This window comes from Eschrichtius robustus, chromosome 8 (assembly GCF_028021215.1).
Source record: "Eschrichtius robustus isolate mEscRob2 chromosome 8, mEscRob2.pri, whole genome shotgun sequence".
Lineage (NCBI taxonomy): Eukaryota > Metazoa > Chordata > Mammalia > Artiodactyla > Eschrichtiidae > Eschrichtius > Eschrichtius robustus.
This window is the reverse complement of record NC_090831.1, coordinates 60,148,823-60,173,384: the sequence shown is the minus strand read 5'-3', so window position 1 is coordinate 60,173,384 and position 24,562 is coordinate 60,148,823. Positions and strand designations below refer to the sequence as shown.

The following is a 24,562-nucleotide window of genomic DNA, read 5'->3' as shown; positions in this document are numbered from 1 at the left end:
TTTCCTTATTCCTGAAAAAGAGCAGTAGAAGAGAGGTCCTTTGTTCCCTCTGGATGTTTTCTTGCCTGGCTAGTAAGCCAGGAACCATCCTATCAACTTGTGGATGTATCCAACATTGTGAGAAAAGCAGAGCTCAGAGAAGCATTGAGATATTCAGACTGAAGCTCTCACAACCTCTGGACTCCTTGATATGTGAGATAATAAGTGTTCTAATTTATGTGCCAGTTTGAGTTGAGCTTAGGAGTTAATTGGAGCCAAAAGCATCCTCTCTAATATGGTTTATTCTGTACTTGCATTAGGCTACTGATAGAATATAAAAATAAATGTGATGGTGCCTGCTCTAGTGATAGAATTAGGAAGGGCAGAAGGTGTGGCTGTACTCCTGGTGAGGACATTGTGGTTGCAAACTGCCTGGAATGGAATGAGGGAAAGCAGTGGTTTGGGGAGACAGAGGATGAATGTAGTTTGGTGTGTTTGGAGCCTAACATGCTTGAAGGGTGCACAATTTTCCCCATTATTATGTAGTGGATGATAAAACTGGAGCTTCTGGTCTGACCTTGAACCAGCAAATTAAATAGGTACAAGTTGTTTCTGAGGACATGCAATGCCCCAGCTTTCCTAGGTTTGCTCAGGCTGCCCTGCTTCCTTCATTATGCTCTCCGAGAGCTTGCTTTCTCCTTGTACCGCGTAGATATCTACTAGTTGTGCAGCTCCTATCTTTCTGGGTCATCTTTTTCTAATCTCCGCTGATGTAATTAGTGGAAGACAGCTGCTCTTAGGTGCGTATTAACTGAGGACTTCTGAAGACTCCCTGCCTTGTCTCATCTTTTAGCAAGCCTGACTGAGGGAATTTTAGGTCAGTTCATCTTTCCCAGCTTTCCTAAGAAACTGGGTCTGCTCAGACGAGTGATCTAAGTGATTTGCATTTTATACTACAGTTTCAATTGGTCTGTATACATTTGATCTATTTGTGTTTTGGCTCATTACCTCAAAATTTTTCTTTTACAGACGTTTAGTCGTGAGCTCATAATATTGTTGTCACAATGCTGGTATCCTTCTGTTTCTGGAAGACCTAGCATTACTTTGGTATATTTCATTTGTCACAGATTAGAGTAAGCATTTGATGAGAAACCTGTATATAATGCCTCACCAAGCAACTGTCCAAAATGGAATCTGAGTTTCTACCATGTAACAAAAACTGAACAGTTGACAACTTTTACAAACTAAATTTAAATAAAAGTACCTATTCTGGCAAGGTCATTGTTTATAAATGTCTTCATCTAAAACATAATCAAAATACTTATTTATAATAACATTTTCCACACTAAAATAATGTACTAATGTACAATAATGTATGATGTACTATACACCAACTTTTGATCCAAGTCAGACAGACTTGGGTTTGAACCCTTGCTCTGTTGTCTTGAGGAAGTTGTTTTTTAACTTCTCTGAGCCTCGGTTTCCTCCTAGGTAAATAAGGGAACAAAACAAATAACATGGGCTATTGTAAGGATCATACTAGATAATGGTGAAAACATCTAGCTTAGTGCTTGGGTCATAATAAGCACTTAAAAGATATGACTGTCCCCTTGACTCTGAACCAACAGTTCTCAACTAGGAGCGACTTTACAACCCCTGCCACACCACCCACACACAAGGGGAACATTTGGCAATGTCTGGAGACCTTTTTGATTTTCACAGCTGGGGTGTGTGTGTTCCTGGCATCTAGTGGATAGAGGCTAGGGATGCTGCCAGCCATACTACAATCCACAGGGCAGCTTCCCCAGCCCCAACAAAGAATTATCTGGCCCCAGATGTCAATAGCTGTAAAGGTTGAGAAATCCTGCCCTAAAAGAATGCCTCCTTAATTTTAAATTCATGCTGGTGTAAAATTTTCCCCGCTAGTACCTCAGCGGTTACCTGTAAGAGCTTTACCGTAAATGTAAGTGCTCCCAGCTCTATAAAAAATAATAATGGTTAAATAGTAAATATTAATAGCTATCGTTTATTGAGCCCTTGCTATGTGCTAAGCCCTGAGCTAACATATATGATTTGTGGAATGTCACATTCAGTATAAATCCCATGGCAATCCTTAGGCTCAGTACTGTAGATTTTCCTAAATGGATAATTATAATAACATTTTACTTCAACAATGGTTTAAGTGTCAGAACAATCAGCATGTCTTCCAACTCCCATTCCTAGATCTTGACTTCAACAACTTGGTACATTGCAATGTCTATTCAAGTCCTGTGAATTCTGCCTTGGAATTATCTGTCAATTCCCTCTACTTTGCTCTTCTCCCACTGTTATTACTCTACTCTGGGACCCATATATTCTTCTGAATTAGCATAACACCATTTTTGTTCATCTCTTGCTGTTATACTTACTATCTCCTCTAAACAGTACTCTTCCCTGTCATTTTTTTTTTTCCAAAATAAAACTGGGCAATAACACTCCTCGGCACAAAATCTTTTATTAGTTCCCCAAGATTCTCATGATCTGGCTTTATCTGTTTTCACTACATTCCTCCCATTCATTTCGCCCCAACAAATGGTACAATCTTAAAATTCCAATAATCATGGTCCAAAGATGTTAATGCTCTTGGGAAAATTATTATTCTATAATCAAGATGAAATGGTTGAGTTTATTAGTATTCTTGCGTTAATGTGTAACGCAAGAGAAATTAAAACCTCAACTAATTAGAATGTTCTGTTAATGTGTGGTCGAGCAGGCAACTGGGAAAAAAGAGAGAAGAAAAAGTCATGGTTTGCCCTGGTGTTCTCTTTCTAGGCTGATGTTAGGTGTGGCTCTCATTAGATCAGGGAGTGGTGAGGAGAAGGGTGGAAGGTAGTGAGTTGCTGTCAGGAGGCCAGCAGGAAGAGTAGAAAGGGATGGGAAACCAACTGGGACCCCCCGCCCCTCACTGTATTGAATGGTCTCTCCTACCTGGGGGAAACATGGCTCCTCCTGTGACTTAACAAAGCTGAAGTGCAGTTACTGGTGGTTCTCCTGCATGAGTGCTCACATAATTAGGTACAGATGAGACTGTGAGACAATGAGGTGAGCAGCATGTGTGCCTTTTATAGCTTCATAATTTGTGACTGTTACAAATATACGAAAAAATTAAAGAAAATTCATTAAAGAAACCCATTTTCAAACTTTGATTACAAATCTAAAATAGCTTTTCGGAGATACGAGAGGGCATGAGTAAAATTTCCAATAAATCCTCACTAAATCAGATAGGTTGGCATCTGTCTACCTGAATCAATCCATCAAAGGTCAAAACAGTTCTATTTAACTGATGACAATAGTTACTGTGATAGGCTTTAATAAGCATGTAAAACTAATTTACAAACATAAGCATATATTTCTGTATATATAAATTAGGAAGCACTTGATCAATAACTACTTCATATGATTCTTCTCCCTGCTAGATCCTGTATTAAGCAGTAAAGTTAGCATTGTTACATTTAACTTAAGTGCTGCTTTTAGAACATACTAGCCCCACGTTATGACTCTACCATGCCTCATCCTCATAACTCAAACAAATCTGTCAAATTTTATTGAGGTTATAAAGTAAATATTTTTTAAAAAGTAGTGGGATTCTCCTTGCAGGGTAACAGAAACACTTCTGAATTCAGTTTAGAGCTAAATACTCCTATCATGTACTTTAATGGTGCATTTGAGGAATTTTCAAGAGTGTTTTGACTATTTTCAATTCTTAAAGTACACCGAATTTCTAATCTAATCTTAAAAGTAAGATGCAGCTTCACCATATCATTAGGAGAATGGAGAGGTGGGAAGGATAACAGACTGAAGAAACATCATTTCTTTCCTTAAGAAAGACACAAAACTAGTGATCAAGTAATTGCACAAGTCATAGGAAGTGTTGGATGTGGACAAGAAAAGGAAGATTCATGGGCATGGGGGGTTGTCAGGAAAGGCCTTATTTAAAAAAAGATGAGGGCTTCCCTGGTGGTGCAGTGGTTAAGAATCCGCCTGCCAATGCAGGGGACACGGGTTCGATCACTGGTCCGGGAAGATCCCACATGCCACGGAGCAACTAAGCCCGTGTGCCACAAGTACTGAGCCTGTGCTCTAGAGCCTGCAAGCCACAACTACTGAGCCCACGTGCCACAACTACTGAAGTCCCGCGCCTAGAGCCTGTGCTCCGCAACAAGAGAAGCCACCGTAATGAGAAGCCCCTGCTCGCTGCAACTAGAGAAAGCCCGCACACAGCAACAAAGACCCAACACAGCTAAAAATAAAAAATAAATAAATAAAAAATAAATAAATAAATAACTAAATAAAGAGATACACTGAGTGTTTTTTAAAAAAAAAAGATGAGCTGTAAAGTAACAGGATTATGCTGTGCCTTGTCCTCTCCTTGGGGATGGTGGCCGGTTGGGCTGTTAGCACTGACCTCCTGTGTGTGTTCAGATTACACAGTCCTCGGCTAAACTGAGATCTGTTGCCCCGAAGGACAGTGAGCCTGAGAAGAGGAGATGGTTCATAGACTGGGGCATAAAGAAAGAGAACTCAGAGTTAGACAATCTCGGAGGTAGAGCTTGGGGAGGGAAGGTAGAGCACTGACTGCAGAATTAGACCATCTCTCAGGAGATCTGACTTAAAGTGCTGGAGCAGGTGGGAGTTTAGAGAAACAAAAAATGGGTCAAAACAGAGCAAGAAGACAGCGGTGAGATGCAGAGATCAAAGAACGGTCTCAACAAATCTCTGGAGTAGTGGAAACTTCTTGTGGCAGCCTGCTCAGGCATGGTTGGGTAGGCCTTGCCAGCCTAGGGCAGATCCTTAAGAATAATCAGAAATGTACCAGGAGGAAAAGCCATGCAGGCAAAGAGAAATCGTGACTCATACACAGATGCAGAAACGATTCAGCATTATCAGAAGAGAGATCCCTTGGCACATAACAGGCACTTAATAATATGTGATGGTGAATTAGTGGATATATGGAGCCAAATCCAATGTGACTATAGGGCACAGAAATGTAGGGAAGGTTGTGAGAGCAAAAGGACTAGGCCAGATTCCAGAGGCTTTGAAAACCTTTCAGGGAGTTTGGTGGAGATGTGGTAAGAGAAGTTCGAGTATTAAGTTAGCTAAAAGCACCCTTTTCATCATACGTATCTTCAAAGACAATCCAGACATAAACACATGGCCCAGATCAAAAGGTTGCACATAACTAATAAAAACAGCAAATGTTGAACTTCTATGGTTCTTATTAAATTTTTATATCTATGTATAATTACATGTAATTATTGTAGAAAGAATACTGTTCTCTAACTCTCATTTTCAGCTCCATGGAATAACATTTATAACTAGAAACTATTGTCTGGCAGAACTATACCTAAACAACAATGAAATATTTGATATACAAGGTATGTCTTAAATTTTGTCTTTTGATTGAATTGATTTTCAATTAAATAATAACTTTCAACTATGGTATTGCTCATGGCATGCAATAATCTGTTTTAACATTTCTGTTGAAAATATATGATGGAAGTTGTTATTTTTTAATGTTCTTGTGTACATTTCATTTTAAGATGTGCTGTTTGATTATGGTTTTAACTCAATATTGTCATGTATCTTATTCAAGATGTAAAAGAATCTTTTTTTAACATAGAAATTTTGCCATTCTACTGCACAGTTGGACACAAACTAGATATTGTGGAAGCAAATTTTAACAATGTTTGGGAGCATTAATAAAAAATAATGACTTCATAAATAGTCTTAAATGTTTTCACAGGCTATAATTTTTCCCAGCCAAATTTCTGTTTCACTCTCAGTTAATTTTGTACCTGCAACAATCTGTAAACTGACAATTTCAAGCCTGGTATAAAAGTACATGATATACTATGATCATGAGATACAAAGAAGTATGGTACAAAACATTTTTCCTCTGTATTACATGTTGCAGAATTGAAATATCATAAATTTTGAGATCCAGTATGATTCCTTGTTCCATGAAGAAAGGAAGGAAATCTTGCCAATTCAAATATGATGTCGTTATTGCAAAGACACAACACACTTTCACTTATGTTAAAAATGTGGAAAATGTGCAATTTAGAATCAATAAAATGATAGGAATATTTGGCTTCCCATTGTGTAAAGAAAATATTTAGTTGAGCAATTTGGGGGAGATATTGATTTGAATAACTATTTCCTGGATTGGCATTATAAACTAAGCAACATTGGCAAAACAAAACAAACAAAATAAGGATAAGGAAAATAACCCCTTCAGAATCAAACAAAATCATTGCTACAGAAAAAGAAACAGTGGAAGGAAATTGGCTCTATATTCCCAAATTACAGTCGCTTATTTGAATTCTTATGCTTTGTTGTATTCTTAATGATAATTCATCATATTATTAATAATTCCTCCCTTCACCAGCTGTAATGTATTCTTTGCTTTTGTTTAGTTAGCATGTTTAATTAGCATTAAAAATGTTTAAAATCTTATACAAATATTTTAATTTTTTTAGGCCTGCACTCTTTGCATTCGTTGCATATACTCCTGCTGCACCACAATGAGTTAACAAACGTTGAGGCAACAGTAAAGGAATTAAAGGGGATGCTAAATCTGAAGACCCTAAGTATTAATTTGCACTTTTATATGGCCATAACTTAAAATAGTGATAACACAGGACATTTTTTCATTTTTTGAATTTAAATTAGATCAGTGTTTATAACAAAACTACTTTTATATTCCTGAAAACAAGACTAGATCTTTTTCTTTTTAAAAATACATTTTTGAAAGAACAACAGGTAGAAAAAAAAATTTTTGTGAAACGATATGGCATGCTACATGGAAATGATGAAAGCAACAAAAGAGGAGATACATGTTTAAATCTGTGATTTTGGTTTTACCTCTAAAGGAAGTTTTAGCACATATTATATGATTCCATTTATTTATATAAATGTCCAGAATGGGCACATCTATCGAGACAGCAACACTGAGAGGTAACTGTTTTTAAATAGTGGTTGCCCAGGGCTAGGGGGATGAGGGTCTGGGGAGTGACAGTCTGGGGTTTCTTTTCAGAGTGATGAAAATGTTCTAAAATTGAAGGTGGTGATGGTTGCACAATTCTGTGAATATACTAAAAACCATGAATTGTATACTTAAAATTAGTGAACCGCGTGATATGTGAATTATATTAGTAAAGCTGACACTCCCTCCCCCCACACTAAAAAAAGAGCACGTTTTAATGTAATCTTCCTGTTGGGTGAACAGCAAACAATTCATATGTATTGAATCGCACCCAGCAAGGAACTGACCTCAGTATTTGAAGAAAGTGTGAGATGGGTTGGAAAAATAAATAATACACAGTTGCTACTCTCAATAAGCTTATAGTGGTTTGGCTTGTTTGTTTGTTTGTTTTTAAGCTTATAGTGTCGAAGGGTAAATAAACTGGTACACGATTGCAATTCAGAACAAATGGTTCTAGGTGGACCAAGGGAAAAGACTCAGAGCAGTGAATGGGTTTTCAAACTTCAGAGTTTGTAGACTTCTTTATACAAGGTCATAAAATAGATGTTTTTTTCCTATATATTTTCTATTCATTTCTCAGAATTGCCAAAGATAGTGTTTTGAATATGTGTAAAGTGGTGTTGATGGTGGAGCTTCTAATCAGCTCAATACATAGAGTTATTGAAATTTTCAAATATTTTGAGTGTTAATCAGTTATACCTACTATATTAAGGAGAAGTGATTTAAGTTCTTATAGGTAAGATTCTTTAAACCCAACTATTAAAAGTACCCCAAGTTCTAAGGAATTCAATGCTCATTTTTGAGATGTGATAAGGTCTGTGAAAGACTTATCAGGATTGGCCTGCATATTTGAATTATCTGGCCCTTCTGTGCTGAACAAATGCTTCAAATGTCTTTAAATGATTAAAAGACTGGTTATACTAGATTTTGAACTCTCTCTTACCTTCATTTTTCTGTAAAATGGGCTAATAACCACCTCTCAGGATTGCTTCAAATATTAAGCTAACTCTGTAAAGCATTAATTGGTTTGAAGGAGTAACAACAAAAAATTGTTTTATTATGGTTTATGTAAAGTAGATAATGAATTAAGATGCACACAGTCTAGAAATTCTGATTGGTAAATAGATTTTTAAAAAACTGACATTTTGAATAATAATTATAATAACAACATGTTTGAATGTTGAGAAAATGTTTTCTTATTATATTATCATTTAAATCTTCATAACAGTCCAATGATGTGATTAGAATTATTCCCTCTTTAATGGTAGAAATGCAGGGCTCAGAGCTTTAACCAGACTACTGAGGAATGTTGAAACTTAAACTCATGCCGTGTTTCTTTTGTTTATCATTCATTCATTCAATAAATATTTATCATGCATTCACTAAGGACACTACTAGATGGAGACACAAAAGTAAACAAGAAAGACCCTATCTAGACCTTTATGGAGCTTACAGTTTTGTAACTCTCAGCCTAAATATTTCTTACAGAACTGAGGGGGCTCGATGTAAAACTAATTGGACAATTTGCTAAATGTAAGAACTGAATCATTTAAGCAAGCTTATTTTACAATGCAAGATTTGGAGGTTAGCAATCAAGGTTGCCCCATCATAGTCAACAGGGTTATGCCTTAAACAAAAGTGCCTGGTGGCGGGGGTTGGGGGGGTAAGTGGAATCTGAAATTCAGCCCCTGCCTGCCTTACCAGCCGTGTATGTGGGCGCAGAATGGTGTCAGCCCTGAGGTGGGGTGCAGGAGTGCCTTTTCTAGTTCTCTGAAAGGCTATTAGGTCAGCCTGGTAGTATAAGGTCCATATCATTGCCTGTCACAACATTTTAAATGACCTCTACTTAAAATCATAGTGACTATAAATTGTTCCAACTGAGAATCTTGTAGAGGGATCATTTTTTGAAATGGAGAAAATGCTGCATCAGATTACCCAAAAAAAAGCATTTTCTGAAAATTTTTGGTAGCAAATATGCACAGTTTGAACCCTTGCCCTATTTTGGTTAAAGATATTATACAAAAAAATGTTGGTGGACTTCCGTGGTGGCGCAGTGGTTGGGAATCCGCCTGCCAATGCAGGGGATACGGGTTCGAGCCCTGGTCCAGGAAGATCCCACGTGCTGCGGAACAACTAAGCCCACGAGCCACAACTACTGAGCCCAAGTGCCACAAATACTGAAGCCCGCGCACCTAGAGCCCGTGCTTCGCAACGAGAAGCCACCACAATGAGAAGCCCGCGTACCACAACAAAGAGTAGCCCCTGCTCGCCGCAACTAGAGAAAGTCTGTGCGCAGCAATGAAGACCCAACGCAGCCAAAAATAAATTTTAAAAAATGTTGGCATTTACTAGCTACTAATTATATTGTGCAGTAATGTCCCTTGATTAAGTTCCTATGAATCTCCTTTGCAATCACAGATTAGATTCAGCTCATTAACTACAATAAGAAATCCATGTATTTAAAAAAAAAATAAATTTATTAATTTATTTATTTAATTTTGTCTGTGTTGGGTCTTCGTTGCTGCACACAGGCTTTCTCTAGTTGCGGCGAGCGGGGGCTACTCTTCGTTGCAGTACATGGGCTATTCATTGCGGTGGCTTCTCTTGTTGTGGAACACGGGCTCTAGGTGCACAGGCTTCAGTAGTTGTGTCACGCGGGCTCAGTAGTTGTGGCTCACGGGCTCTAGAGCGCAGGCTCAGTAGTTGTGGCGCACGGGCTTAGTTGCTCCGCGGCATGTGGGATCTTCCCAGACCAGGGCTCGAACCCTGTGCCCTGCATTGACAGGCGGATTCTTAGCCACTGCGCCACCAGGGAAGTCCCCCATGTATTTTCAAGTGTTAAAAATTTTCTTTTCAAGTTATAAAACTGTTTAAAATGCTAAAATATTATTATTATTATTCCACTTCAATTACAATTCTTCAGAGGGTGAGAAAATAGCCTGGAGGGTAAACCTCTAATCCATTTCAGCATTGCACCCTCCACTGGCAATGAGGAGAACTGGAAGAGATTACCCAGTATACACATGGCTGGGAGCTTCAGGGAGGCCTAAAACCAGCTGCAGAGTGTGAGGTCCTACAAACTGGAATTCCTGACTTCCAGGCTGAGGCAGGAGGGTCACACCTTTTCTCTCCAGGCAGTCTACCTTTCCACACCCTCCCCCTCTGGCTCCATTTTCCTCTTCCCTTCCCTCCTCCAAACTCTTTCTAAATCCACATGTGTCAAAGATTTGCTTCGTGGCTGCGGACTTTCACTAACCTTCAGTCTCCCTGCCTCTTTCCCAGCACAGAGAGAAAAAACACCACCGACAACAGCAACAAAATATTTAACCCATTCTCCTGTTCCTAAATCTTTAGTCTCCTCATTTTTCTCAAATTTTCTCTGTGTTGCATTAAACTCCAGTATTGGAAAGTATACTTGAACTCCTACATTCCATAATTGTTAAGACTTGCTTCCTAGCAGAGACTTAAGGATTCACCCTCGGAGACAGGAAGTGCCCCTTTCAAAGAGAAGGTCTTCATTTTTTACAGATTCTGCTCTTAAGCACGTCCTGCCTTTCCTCATTTGGCCGCAATCCACTGCTGATGGCAAATAGCCAGGGAGTGAAGAGGGATGCTGAGAGGTCAGCATGGGATTATGGTCTCAGTGGTCTCTTCATTTGAGACTGTTTACCCTGAAATGCCCCTCAAGGTGGGACCACTCCTCCCAAACAACACAATAGAACAGTCCATTCAATAAAAAGAGCCAACTGGGTCTTTCACTGCTGTTTGTCTTGAAACAGCATCCCTCACTCTCCTAACCCTTGCTTTAGTCCAAGTTTGCCTTTTAAGAATCAGGGATCATTTCCATATTCAGTACAATCATGTGGTATGCTGTGGCCCAGAGATTTTAGTTAAAATGAGATGGTAACAGTGGAGATGCTGACCTTACTAAGTAACCTTGAGCCAGAACCTCTGTCTGATCATTGACAGTTGAGCTTCCTTCCACAGGCTGTTCTGTATGGGCACAGATGGAACTGCTTTTAACTTCTCTACATCATTTCCCCATCTATTAAAATGGATATGTTGGTACATTATTAATTACATCAACTTTCTTCAAAGGTGGTCTAAAAAACATTCAGGTTCATTTAAATGGTGATTTTTAATTTTGCCTTAAAAGTTAAAAAGAAATTAACTGGAGCCAATTATTTAGATGACTTTTTTTTTCCTCTTCTGTTTCAATAAGAAGTAGCTTCACACATGTGACTCATGTAACTCAAGCTTGTGCAGTAAGGTAGTAGAAACATTTTACTATATTATTGGGTAAATGTAAATTGCTTAGACTCAGAATCCCAAATTAAGATAAGCAAGACAGTGCTGGCGCCACCGAGGTGTACTCTATAAGTAGCCTAGAGGGAAGGTGGATTAAATAGTATTAACCTATTGAAAGTGAAAGTGTAAACAATTTCGCTTCATAGTTTCTAAAGGAATGTACCCATACATCATAGAAGGTTTTCAGAACTTTCAGACACAGGAAACCAATATCATATCTTAGAAACTTTATTTATGGTAATTTTAGTAGCATCAATCCAAAACTCATAAATCCAAAATGTTAAATGCTTAATAGTATAGACGGGAAAAAAGAGAATTAAAAATAAGATTGCTTCCTTCTAACATTTAAGAGTAAGAAAAAAAGTGAAGAATAATAAAAACGAAATTCTTTTAAAATTATTTAATTCTAAGTATTTTTTTAAGTTAATTTAGTCAAAGACTAGGCTTAATAGCCCAGTTTTCTGACTTGCTGTCATTTAGATTTTATTTTATGATGAGATGAATGTTGAACCACAATAAGCGCATCAAGTTTTTAGTATTATGACACCTTTTTAATAAGTAGTGTAATAGTAGTAAATCCAAATTTGGTGATTTGTTTAGCTGAAGCCAGAAGTTTTAAAATTTACATAAAGCAGTTATTTAACTAAGCACTAGGAAGAAAAACCAAGAAAAGAAATTAAATAGTAGTGTTCTCAGAGGGAAAAGAGAATATGAAGTGTATCCTAAAAGTAAACATCATTGAAAGATGTTGGTACATTTTCCATTAACATCATATGCACAGGCAGACTCTACTCCCAGCTGCTATAATGTAGGATAGTGTTATGAGGTGTCAGATGTTATTCTCCAAGACAGTAACCACAGAGCAGACTTCTGCACTAAAGCATCTGTGAATTTTTCTCCCTCCTAAACTCTCATTAAAAACAATTGTGTTTTGCTTTTATATCCTTGAAGGGTGACCTTTTTTCTTCTTTGTCTGGCTCAATGTATGATCCCTGTGGATCTTTTAAAATCTGTCCTTATTACTGGTTTAATATACATCCGTTCTATTCCCTGTCCTGTAGTTATAATTATTTGCTACCACTTTAAATTCCTTCTCTTTTGAGATTAAAATTCAAACCAGTTTTGTCACTTAAGAAATCTTGAAAAATATCCATTTCATTTTTCCTCTCATTTCCCCCAATACATCCATATTTCCTTTCTTTTAAATTTTCTTGTTGCCCCGGCTCTACATTTTCTTTTATACCCTTCCTCTTATAACTTTTGTTTATTATGCACCAGGTGTCTTCCATTGCCTGCTTTAAGTCCCTCTAAAGCTCATGTTTTCCACAGGGAATAGCTACCTATAACGATTTTATTAGCCAGAAAAGTTTGTGTTTATACAACAAATATCAGAATGTTTTATTACCTGCAGAGAAAACATTCAGATGATTAACTTCTTCAGTTTTTATCTAGTTTGTTGTCTTTCAAGCATCCCCCTTGACCCCTCTTCTTTATGTTGCAAACTCTACTTTATAAATATTAATCAGTTTTTTCTGGGTTTCTAATGCTTAATACTTTCATGCTTTTATCAAACCTCTTTGTATTTTATAATTAGTCAAATGCTACAGCAGTACTCCTAGATTTAAATGTACGTTAAATGAGCCTCATTTTGTTGAGTGGTGTTTTTGTACACTAGCTGGAGCTCTTTCTGCTACTGCCATCTAGTGGTTCTCCTCACTAGATGTCTTGTCCGGGAGTATTCTAGAAATTACGTGTAGGTGGAATTCAATAGCTAAAGATATCCAAGTGGAAATTATAAGAGTTTTATTTCACATTGTATTGAAATAACCCTGTTTAATATTATCTAAAGAAGAATAGGGAAAGTACCTTTTCCATGGAAATAAAATACAACTTCTAGCTGAAGATTTTAAAAAATGTACCTACATGCTGATGCCTAAGGGATGTCATGTCAGAAGCGCCTGGAGCTCTTCCGCATCAGCGTGCCTCCCACCTCCAGCCTGTATTAGGGAGCATGGTTCATTAAGTATCCTAGCACCTGCGCACAAGGAAATCCGAGTCCCCTGTGCCTGGCCAGAGGTAGATGAGATGCAAAACCCGCATCTCTTCACCTCTACTCCTGCAGAGATCTGAAGCTGCTACTGGCATTTATATGTTCTGAACTAGGTGCAATGGTGTGAAGCCGAGGAAGAAAATTATAATAGAACAGTGTACCACAACTCTGCCCATCTCCACGCAGGCACCCATGTGACCTTTGAGACTGGAAGAAGAGAACCAATGAACAAATACTTTAATAAAGAGCAGCATCAAGAACCCTCTAGAGGGGCTTCCCTGGTGGCGCAGTGGTTGAGAATCTGCCTGCCAAGGCAGGGGACATGGGTTCGAGCCCTGGTCTGGGAAGATCCCACATGCCGCGGAGCAACTAGGCCCGTGAGCCACAACTACTGAGCCTGCGCGTCTGGAGCCTGTGCTCTGCAACAAGAGAGGCGGCGATAGTGAGAGGCCCGCGCACCGCGATGAAGAGTGGCCCCCGCTTGCCGCAACTAGAGAAAGCCCTTGCACAGAAACGAAGACCCAACACAGCCAAAAAAAAAAAAAAAAAAAAAAGATTACTATTAAAAAAAAACCCAAAAAAAAAAAAAAAAAGAACCCTCTAGAACTGATACTGAGTTCTTCCTTTACTGATTAATTTACGGACATGTTAAAAGTTTCCTCATTTGTGACAGATTTGGGTCAAAGGTATGTCCTCAGCACCTAGCACAGTTCCTAGTAGATAGTAAGCACTCCAAAAATATTTGTTGAATGAATGAATTTAACAGATAGGAAAAGGAAGTCCTGCGATGAATAAGTAAGGGTTTGGTGAAACCATTGGTCTGTGAAGCAGAGCTTTACAAACTGTTGTTTTATATTAATCTTGCAATTTCTCATATTTTATCAAGTGATAAATATAACTGATTTCGAAACCTGACATCTTAATTTGGATTCTTTCTTTGCAGCTCTCTACCAAAACCCTTTATGCCAATATAACTTCTACCGTTTATACACAATCTACCACCTTCCAGGAGTAGAGTTGCTTGACGGAAATCGTAAGAACACCTCTTCTTGCAGAGAAATATTTGAGAGTCAGTCTTATAACTCAGTGGTTTAAACTGCTGATGATTTTTGGAAATAATTGTCTTTGTAAATGGAAGTTTTTCAATTATTGATTTTTGAAATTTTTGCTGTATGAAATTTGCTATAGTTTAGGAATTCATGTCTGTTGACCACTTTATAGGAAAGGCCATCTAACTGAGCATGAGGAAATGTCTCCTTTTGATTCTAGTTTTGACAGTAATGTGTTGAATGCCAATTCACTGACCCCACCGGCACCCTTAATTTTTTATTTCAAAAATGAGACAATTGGACTAAGTCTCATAGGCCTATTTAAGTTCTAAAAGTCATATTCTTTGAAATTCTGTAAATATGTATGTATATCTATACTAAAACATATATAATAACTTCTATGTGATATATTTTTAGACATTGTAGATAAACTAATATGTCTGATTTATATAAGCCACAAAAAAGAAAAATCAACCTCAGTCAGTGCATTACATTTTACATTTTTTGAGGTCTATTTTACCCAGAAGTTCTTTATTACCTATCTACTTACCTTTCTACAGATTTGAACATTCTTAATAACTTATAATTGAGTAACTTCTAAATGAGAATATATTAAAACCTTATTTTTATTCCTCTTCTTCCTCATAGCCATGAGGAAAAGAAGGGATGTAGCACAGCTGCAATTTCAATCATCCATGGTGATGTGTTAGAATGTGATGTGATAAGATTGATTTGTGCCTTGTGACATGAGGGACATATATTGAGCACTTGTAAGATTATGGAAATAACTTGGTAGCCTTTTTACAAATTAATTTTGACAGGATGTTCACATACAACATGGGATAAATCCATTTTTTAAAGTAATTCTATTTTGAATCACTCTGCATATCTATTTATAATGTTATATAATAACATTACTTTTTGCATTTATCAGAAGTTACAGAAAAAGAAAGAAGATCAATGATTACGATTTTTAACCATAAAAAGTCTCATATTGTTCAATCAATAGCATTCAGAGGAAAAGTAGATGCCTCATGGAATCCAAGATCACCACTTAAGCAAAAACCAGCCCAGAGAGTACCTTCAGGTATTAAGAAAAAATGAAAAATCCTCAAACTTTTGGTTAATTTGGTTATAATAATAATAACTTCAATTTACAATAAGCTAAACAGTTATGTAGTGAAATAAATATTTTCCAATTTTATTAGCCTACCTAAATATATAACTTTCATCTTCATTTGTGTGTATTAAATAAGGTAATGTGATAACAATGAGATAATACATTGAAGTCCTTACCCCAGTATCTAGCACAGCATAAAGGGCTCAATGAATAAGCTACAATTGCTATTATTACCATTGACACTGGATAATTTCACCAATTAAGGCTATAAGTTTTTGATAATATAGAAAAATATTAATAAGAAATAAAGATCATCTGCAATTCCTCCATTCAGAAATAAGCACTATTATTTTGTTGTACTCTCATAGATGGTGATCATATGCAAGTATAACTGAGGTTTACTTTTCTCACACAACAAAGAGTATAGTGTCCAAGGTTAGTGTAAAGTTGAATGATATTTTCGGTGTTCGAGAATACATCTATCTTGAGTTCTGCAATTCTTTTTTTTTTTTTTAAAGAAATATGTTTATTTGGTCACAACAGCTAAACCTGCTATTAGGTTTAGTAACATACCCTAGTGAATTTAGATTTTTGACCCATTTAGGATCCTGTGGTCTATAAATTTTATTTTATTTTATTTTATTTATTTTTTTAAACATCTTTATTGGAGTATAATTGCTTTAAAATGGTGTGTTAGTTTCTGCTTTATAACAAAGTGAATCAGTTATACATATACATATGTCCCCATATCTCTTCCCTCTTGCATCTCCCTCCCTCCCACCCTCCCTATCCCACCCCTCTAGGTGGTCACAAAGCACCGAGCTGATCTCCCTGTGCTGTGCGGCTGCTTCCCACTAGCTATCGATTTTACGTTTGGTAGTGTATATATGTCCATGCCACTCTCTCACCTTGTCACAGCTTACCCTTCCCCCTCCCCATATCCTCAAGTCCATTCTCTAGTAGGTCTGTGTCTTTATTCCCGTCTTGCCCCTAGGTTCTTCATGACCTTTTTTTTTTTTTTCTTTCTTAGATTCCATATATATGTGTTAGCATACGGTATTTGTTTTTCTCCTTCTGACTTACTTCACTCTGTATGACAGACTCTAGGTCCATCCACCTCACTACAAATAACTCAGTTTCATTTCTTTTTATGGCTGAGTAATATTCCATTGTATATATGTGCCACATCTTCTTTATCCATTCACCTGTTGACGGACACTTCAGTTGCTTCCATGTCCTGGCTATTGTAAATAGAGCTGCAATGAACATTTTGGTACATGACTCTTTTTGAATTATGGTTTTCTCAGGGTATATGCCCAGTAGTGGGATTGCTGGGTCATATGGTAGTTCTATTTTTATTTTTTTAAGGAACCTTCATACTGTTCTCCATAGTGGCTGTATCAATTTACATTCCCACCAACAGTGCAAGAGGGTTCCCTTTTCTCCACACCCTCTCCAGCATTTATTGTTTGTAGATTTTTTGATGATGGCCATTCTGACCGGTGTGAGATGATATCTCATCATAGTTTTGATTTGCATTTCTCTAATGATTAATGATGTTGAGCATCGTTTCATATGTCTGTTGGCAATCTGTATATCTTCTTTGGAGAAATGTCTATTTAGGTCTTCTGCCCATTTTTGGATTGGGTTGTTTGTTTTTTTGATATTGAGCTGCATGAGCTGCTTGTAAATTTTGGAGATTAATCCTTTGTCAGTTGTTTCATTTGCAAATATTTTCTCCCATTGTGAGGGTTGTCTTTTCGCCTTGTTTATGGTTTCCTTTGCAGTGCAAAAGTTTTTAGCTTCATTAGGTCCCATTTGTTTATTTGTGTTCTTATTTCCATTTCTCTGGGAGCTGGGTCAAAAAGGATCTTGCTGTGATTTATGTCATAGAGTGTTCTGCCTATGTTTTCCTCTAAGAGTTTTATAGTGTCTGGCCTGGCCTTACATTTAGGTCTTTAATCCATTTCGAATTTATTTTTGTGTATAGTGTTAGGGAGTGTTCTAATTTCATTCTTTTACATGTAGCTGTCCAGTTTTCCCAGCACCACTTATTGAAGAGGCTGTCTTTTCTCTATTGTATATTCTTGCCTCCTTTATCAAACACAAGGTGACCATATGTTTGTGGGTTTATCTCTGGGCTTTGTATCTTGTTCCATTGATCTATATTTCTGTTTTTGTGCCAGTACTATACTGTCTCGATGACTATAACTTTGTAGTATAGTCTGAAGTCAGGGAGCCTGATTCCTCCAGCTCCGTTTTTCTTTCTCAAGATTGCTTTGGCTATTCAGGGTCTTTTGTGTTTCCATACAAATTGTGATATTTTTTGTTCTAGTTCTGTGAAAAATGCCATTGGTAGTTTGATAGGGATTGCATTGAATCTGTAGATTGCTTTGGGTAGTAGAGTCATTTTCATAATGTTCATTCTTCCAATCCAAGAACATGGTATATCTCTCCATCTGTTTGTATTATCTTTAATTTCTTTCATCAGTGTCTTATAGTTTTCTACATACAGGTCTTTTTTCTCCTTAGGTAGGTTTATTCCTAGGTATTTTATTCCTTTTGTTGCAGTGGTAAACGGGAGTGTTTCCTTAATTTCTCTTTCAGATTTTTCATCATTAGTGTATAGGAATGCAAGAGATTTCTGTGCATTAATTTTGTATCCTGCTACTTTACCAAATTCATTGATTAGCTCTTGTAATTTTCTGGTAGCATCTTTACGATTCTCTATGTATACTATCATGTTATCTGCAAACAGTGACAGTTTTACTTCTTCTTTTCCAATTTGGATTCCTTTTATTTCTTTTTCTTTTCTGATTGCTGTGGCTAAAACTTCCAAAACTATGTTGAATAATAATAGTAGTGAGAGTGGGCAACCTTGTCTTGTTCCTGATCTTAGTGGAAATGATTTCAGCTTTTCAGCATTGAGAACGATGTTGGCTGTGGGTTTGTCATATATGGCCTTTATTATGCTGAGGTAAGTTCCCTCTATGCCTACTTTCTGGAGGGTTTTTATCATAAATGGGTGTTGAATTTTGTCAAAAGCTTTTTCTGCATCTATTGAGATGATCATATGGTTTTTCTCCTTCAATTTGTTAATATGGTGTATCACATTGATTGATTTGCATATATTGAAGAATCCTTGCATTCCTGGGATAAACCCCACTTGATCATGGTGTATGATCCTTTTAATGTGCCGTTGGATTCTGTTTACTAGTATTATGTTGAGGATTTTTGCAACTATGTTCATCAGTGATATTGGTCTGTAGTTTTCTTTCTTTGTGACATCTTTGTCTGGTTTTGATATGGTGGTGATGGTGGTCTTGTAGAATGAGTTTGGGACTGTTCCTCCCTCTGCAATATTTTGGAAGAGTTTGAGAAGGATAGGTGTTAGCTCTTCTCTAAATGTTTGATAGAATTCACCTGTGAAGCCATCTGGTCCTGGGCTTTTGTTTGCTGGAAGATTTTTAATCACAGTCTCAATTCCAGTGCTTGTGATTGGTCTGTTTCTATTTTCTATTTCTTCCTGGTTCAGTCTCGGAAGGTTGTGCTTTTCTAAGAATTTGTCCATTTCTTCCAGGTTGTCCATTTTATTGGCATATAGTTGCTTGTAGTAATCTCTCATGATTCTTTGTATATCTGCAATGTCAGTTGTTACTTCTCCTTCTTCATTTCTAATTCTATTGATTTGAGTCTTCTCCCTTCTTTTCTTGATGAGTCTGGCTAATGGTTTATCAATTTTGTTTATCTTCTCAAAGAACCAGTTTTTGGTTTTATTGACCTTTGCTATTGTTTCCTTCATTTCTTTTTCATTTATTTCTGATCTGATCTTTATGATTTATTTCTTTCTGCTAACTTTGGGGTTTTTTTGTTCTTCTTTAATTGCTTTAGGTGTAAGGTTAGGTTGTTTATTTGAGATGTTTGTTTCTTGAGGTAGGATTGGATTGCTATAATCTTCTCTATTAGAACTGCTTTTGTTGCAACCCATAGGTTTTGGGTTGTCGTGTTTTTATTGTCATTTGTTTCTAGGTATTTTTTGATTGCCTCTTTGATTTCTACAGTGATCTCTTGGTTATTAAGTAGTGTATTGTTAGCCTCCATGTGTTTGTATTTTTTACAGATTTTTTTTCCTGTAATTGATATCTAGTCTCATAATGTTGTGGTCAGAAAAGATACTTGATATGATTTGAATTTTCTTAAATTTACCAAGGCTTGATTTGTGACCCAAGACATGATTTATCCTGGAGAATGTTCCATGAGCACTTGAAAAGAAAGTGTATTCTGTTGTTTATGGATGGAATGTCCTATAAATATCAATTAAGTCCATCTTGTTTAGTGTATCATTTAAAACTGTGTTTCCTTATTTATTTTCATTTTGGATCATCTGTCCATTGGTGAAAGTGGGGTGTTAAAGTCCCCTGCTATGATTCTTCTGTTACTGTCAATTTCCCCTTTTATGGCTGTTACCATTTGCCTTATGTACTGAGGTGCTCCTATTTTGGATGCATAAATATTTACAATTGTTATATATTCTTCTTGGATTGATCCCTTGATCATCATGTAGTGTCCTTCTTTGTCTCTTGTGATAGTCTCTATTTTACAGTCTATTTTGTCTGATATGAGAATTTCTACTCCAGCTTTCTTTTGATTTCCATTTGCATGGATTATCTTTTTCCATCCCCTCACTTTCAGTCTGTATGTGTCCCTAACTCAGAAGTGGGTCTCTTGTAGACAGCATATATATGGGTCTTGTTTTTTATCCATTTAGCCAGTCTATGTCTTTTGGTTTGAGCATTTAATCCATTTACATTCAAGGTTCTTATTGATATGTATGTTCCTATTACCATTTTCTTAATTGTTTTGGGTTTGTTATTGTAGGTCTTTTCCTTCTCTTGTGTTTCCTGCCTGGAGAAGTTCCTTTAGCATTTGTTGTAAAGCTGGTTTGCTGGTACTGAGTTCTCTTAGCTTTTGCTTGTCTGTAAAGGTTTTAATTTCTGTGTCAAATCTGAATGAGATGCTTGCTGGGTAGAGTAATCTTGGTTGTAGGTTTTCCCCTTTCATCACTTTAAATATGTCATGCCACTCCCTTCTGGCTTGCAGAGTTTTTGATGAAAGATCAGCTGTTAACCTTATGGGGATTCCCTTGTATGTTATTTGTTGTTTTTCCCTTGCTGCTTTTAATAATTTTTTCTTTGTGTTTAATTTTTGATAGTTTGATTAATATGTGTTTTGGTGTGTTTCTCCTTGGCTTTATCCTGTATGGGACTCTCTGCACTTCCTGGACTTGACTGACTATTTCCTTTCCCATATTAGGGAAGTTTTCAACTATAATCTCTTCAAATATTTTCTCAGTCCCTTTCTTTTTCTCTTCTTCTTCTCGGACCCCTATAGTTCGAATGTTGGTATGTTTAATGTTGTCCCAGTGGTCTCTGACACTGTCCTCAATTCTTTTCATTCTTTTTTCTTTATTCTGCTCTGCAGTAGTTATTTCCACTATTTTATCTTCCAGGTCACTTATCCGTTCTTCTGCCTCAGTTATTCTGCTATTGATTCCTTCTAGAGAATTTTAAATTTCATTTATTGTTGTTCATCTTTGTTTATTTGCTCTTTAGTTCTTCTAGGTCCTTGTTAAACGTTTCTTGTATTTTCCCCATTCTATTTCCAAGATTTTGGATCATCTTTACTATCATTACTCTGAATTGCTTTCAGGTAGACTGCCTATTTCCTCTTCATTTGTTTGGTCTGGTGGGTTTTTACCTTGCTACTTCATCTGCTATGTGTTTCTCTGTGTTCTCATTTTGCTTAACTTACTGTGTTTGGGGTCTCCTTTTCACAGGCTGTGGGTTTGTAGTTCCTGTTGTTTTTGGTTTCTGCACCCAGTGTCTAAGGTTGGTTCAGTGGGTTGTGTAGGCTTCCTGGTGGAGGGGACTAGTGCCTGTATTCTGGTGGATGAGGCTGGATCTTGTCTTTCTGGTGGGCAGAACCACATCCAGTGGTGTGTTTTGGTGTGTCTGTGACCTTATTATGATTTTAGGCAGCCTCTTTGCTAATGGGTGGAGTTGTGTTCCTTTCTTGCTGGTTGTTTGGCATAGGGTGTCTAGTACTGTAGCTTGCTGGTTGTTGAGTGGAGCTGGGTCTTAGCGTTGAGATGAAGATCTCTGGGAGAGCTTTTGCCATTTGATATTACGTGGAGCTGGGAGGTCTCTGGTGGACCAATGTCCTGAACTTGTCTCTCCCACCTCAGAGGCACAGACCTGACCCCCAACTGGAGCACCGAGACCCTGTCAGCCATACGGCTCAGAAGGAAAGGGAGAAAAAAAAAGGAAGAAAAAAGTAATAATAAAATAAAATAAAGTTATTAAAATAAAAAATAATTATTAAAAATAAAAAAATTAAAAAGTAATAAAAAGAAGAAAAAGAAAGAAAGAAAGAAGAGAGCAACCATACCAAAAAACAAATCCCCCAATGATAACAAGCACTAAAAGTTATACTAAAAAAAAAAAAATCCCAAAACGGACAGATAGAACCCTAGGACAAATGGTAAATGCAAAGCTGTACAGACAAAATGACACACAGAAGCATACACATACACACTCACAAAAAGAGAGAAAGAAAATAATATATTGTTGCTCCCTAAGTCCACCACCTCAATTTTGGGACGATTCATTGTCTAGTCAGGTATTGCACAGATGCAGGGTACATCAAGTTGATTGTGGAGATTTAATCCACTGCTTCTGAGGCTGCTGGGAGAGATTTCCCTTTCTCTTCTTTGTTCGCACAGCTCCTGGGGTTCAGCTTTGGATTTGGACCCGCCTCTGCGTGTAGGTCGCCTGAGGGCATCTGTTGTTCGCTCAAGACAGGACGGGGTTAAAGGAGCAGCTGATTCGGGGGCTCTGGCAGAGGCTGGTGTGACGTTGCACCAGCCTGAGGCGCACCGTGCATTCTCCCGGGGAAGTTGTCCCTGGATCACGGGACCCTGGCAGTGGCGGGCTGCACAGGCTCCCGGGAGCGGCGGTGTGGATAGTGACCTGTGCTTGCACACAGGCTTCTTGGTGGCGGCAGCAGCAGCCTTAGCGTCTCATGCCCATCTATGGGGTCTGCGCTGATAGCAGCGGCTCGCGCCCGTCTCTGGAGCTCCTTTAAGCGGCGCTCTTAATCCCCTCCCCTCGCGCACCAGGAAACAAAGAGGCAAGAAAAAGTCTCTTGCCTCTTCGGCAGCTGCAGACTTTTTCCCAGACTCCCTCCCAGCTAGCTGTGGTGCACTAACCCCTTCAGGCTGTGTTCACGCCGCCAACCCCAGTCCTCTCCCTGGGATCCGACCTCCGAAGCCCAAGCCTCAGCTCCCAGCCCCCGCCCGCCCTGGCGGGTGAGCAGACAAGCCTCTCGGGCTGGTGAGTGCTGCTCGGCGCCGAGACTCTGTGCGGGAATCTCTCCACTTTGCCCTCTGCACCCCTGTTGCTGCGCTCTCCTCATTGGCTCTGAAGCTCCCCCCTTCTCCCACCCGCAGTCTCTGCCCGCGAAGGGGCTTCCTAGCGTGTGGAAACCTTTCCTCCTTCACAGCTCCCTCCCACTGGTGTGGGTCCCATCCCTATTCTTTTGTCTCTGTTATTTCTTTTTTCTTTTGCCCTACCCAGGTACGTGGGGAGTTTCTTGCCTTTTGGGAGGACTGACGTCTTCTGCCAGCGGTCAGTGGGTGTTCTGTAGGAGCTGTTCCACGTGTAGATGTATTTCTGATGTATTTGTGGGGAGGAAGGTGATCTTCACGTCTTACTCTTCTGCCATCTTGAAGGTCTCTCAGTTGCTTTTTCAAACAAGAACCCAGTCAAGGTTCACGATTACATTTGGTTGTTGTGGCAGATTACGCTTTTAATTTAAAATAGTCTTAAATTTTTTCCATGGCTTTTTGTAGGGACCAGGCCAGTTACATTATGGAATGCCTCAATTTGTATGATTGTTTCCACAAAGTATAATTCAACGTGTCCCTTTATCCGCTATATGTCCCATAGAATAGAAGTAATGTCTGGAGGACATGTTCTGGATGCGGAAAGCTATAGTGTAGAGCAGTGGTTGTCGAAGTGTGGTCCCCAAATCAGCAGCAGCAGCATCTCTTAGTAATTTGCTACAGATGCACATTCTTGCCCCAAACAACATCTACTGAATTAGAAACTCAGGGTGGACCCAGGAAGCTATGTTTTAACAAGACTTTCAGGTGATTCTGATGCATACTCCCACCAGAGAACAACCAGAGTAGAGGCAAGAACACAAGGTTTAGGATCAGATTCTCCTGGATTTGAACACCAGCTCTGCTAGTAATTACAATTTTTATTTTGGACATGAATTTGCGTCACCTTTCTGACTTTTAAAATGGGGGTAACATCTTCCTTTGGCTGTTAGGATGCTTAATATGCAAACCATTGCAACACCTGATCTGACACATATCAACTGCATGATAAGTTGGACTGTTCTATTGGTCAGCCACTTCCCTGTTTTTTCTTTTAGTTCATGTAAAAGCTAATGGTCAAACTGAATGTTTACTGGATTAGTGGGGGTAAGCCATGCTGTGGTACGAAAGGAATCTCGGGATAGAAAATCTCCACTCTTAAAAATAGCTAATACACCCAGTAACAAGCAATATATGGTAACTCCCATCTGTTTTTCACGGCTAGAGAGTTTTTCAGGTGTGAGGAAGATAGCTGATTGCTACCTTTAGTGCTTTACATTTCTTTCATATCAAACCTCCAAAAACAAAATTAGGGAAGAAAGGAGAGGGAGAGTATTTCATTGCATTTGAAATTTTTTCTTCTTAATTCACATTCTTAATTCATAGAAAGGCTGACTATAAGCCTCCTGCAAATTGGCATCATGACCCTAATCAATCTCATTTTCTACAAACCAAACATTTATAATAAAATTAATAAAACTCACTATGTAAGTTTTTAAAACTTGTGCCTTATAGTTTTTATAGTTTCTGTTTGTTCTTACTGTGACATGCACATTTAGGACTCAGTTCTTTTATTGGAAATAAACTATTC

The 24,562-nt window shown here is 38.0% G+C and overlaps 1 protein-coding gene across 1 annotated transcript in view; it reads left to right on the top strand.

Annotated features, from left to right (window-relative positions):
• The window catches only part of LRRC72 (leucine rich repeat containing 72), a 40,447-nt gene that overhangs the window by 12,926 nt on the left and 2,959 nt on the right, over window positions 1-24,562 (top strand). The window contains exons 4-7 of the mRNA XM_068550373.1: window positions 5,312-5,393; window positions 6,498-6,608; window positions 14,305-14,394; window positions 15,345-15,497. Coding sequence (XP_068406474.1) covers window positions 5,312-5,393; window positions 6,498-6,608; window positions 14,305-14,394; window positions 15,345-15,497 — 436 coding nt within the window. The remainder of the gene's footprint in view (window positions 1-5,311; window positions 5,394-6,497; window positions 6,609-14,304; window positions 14,395-15,344; window positions 15,498-24,562) is intronic.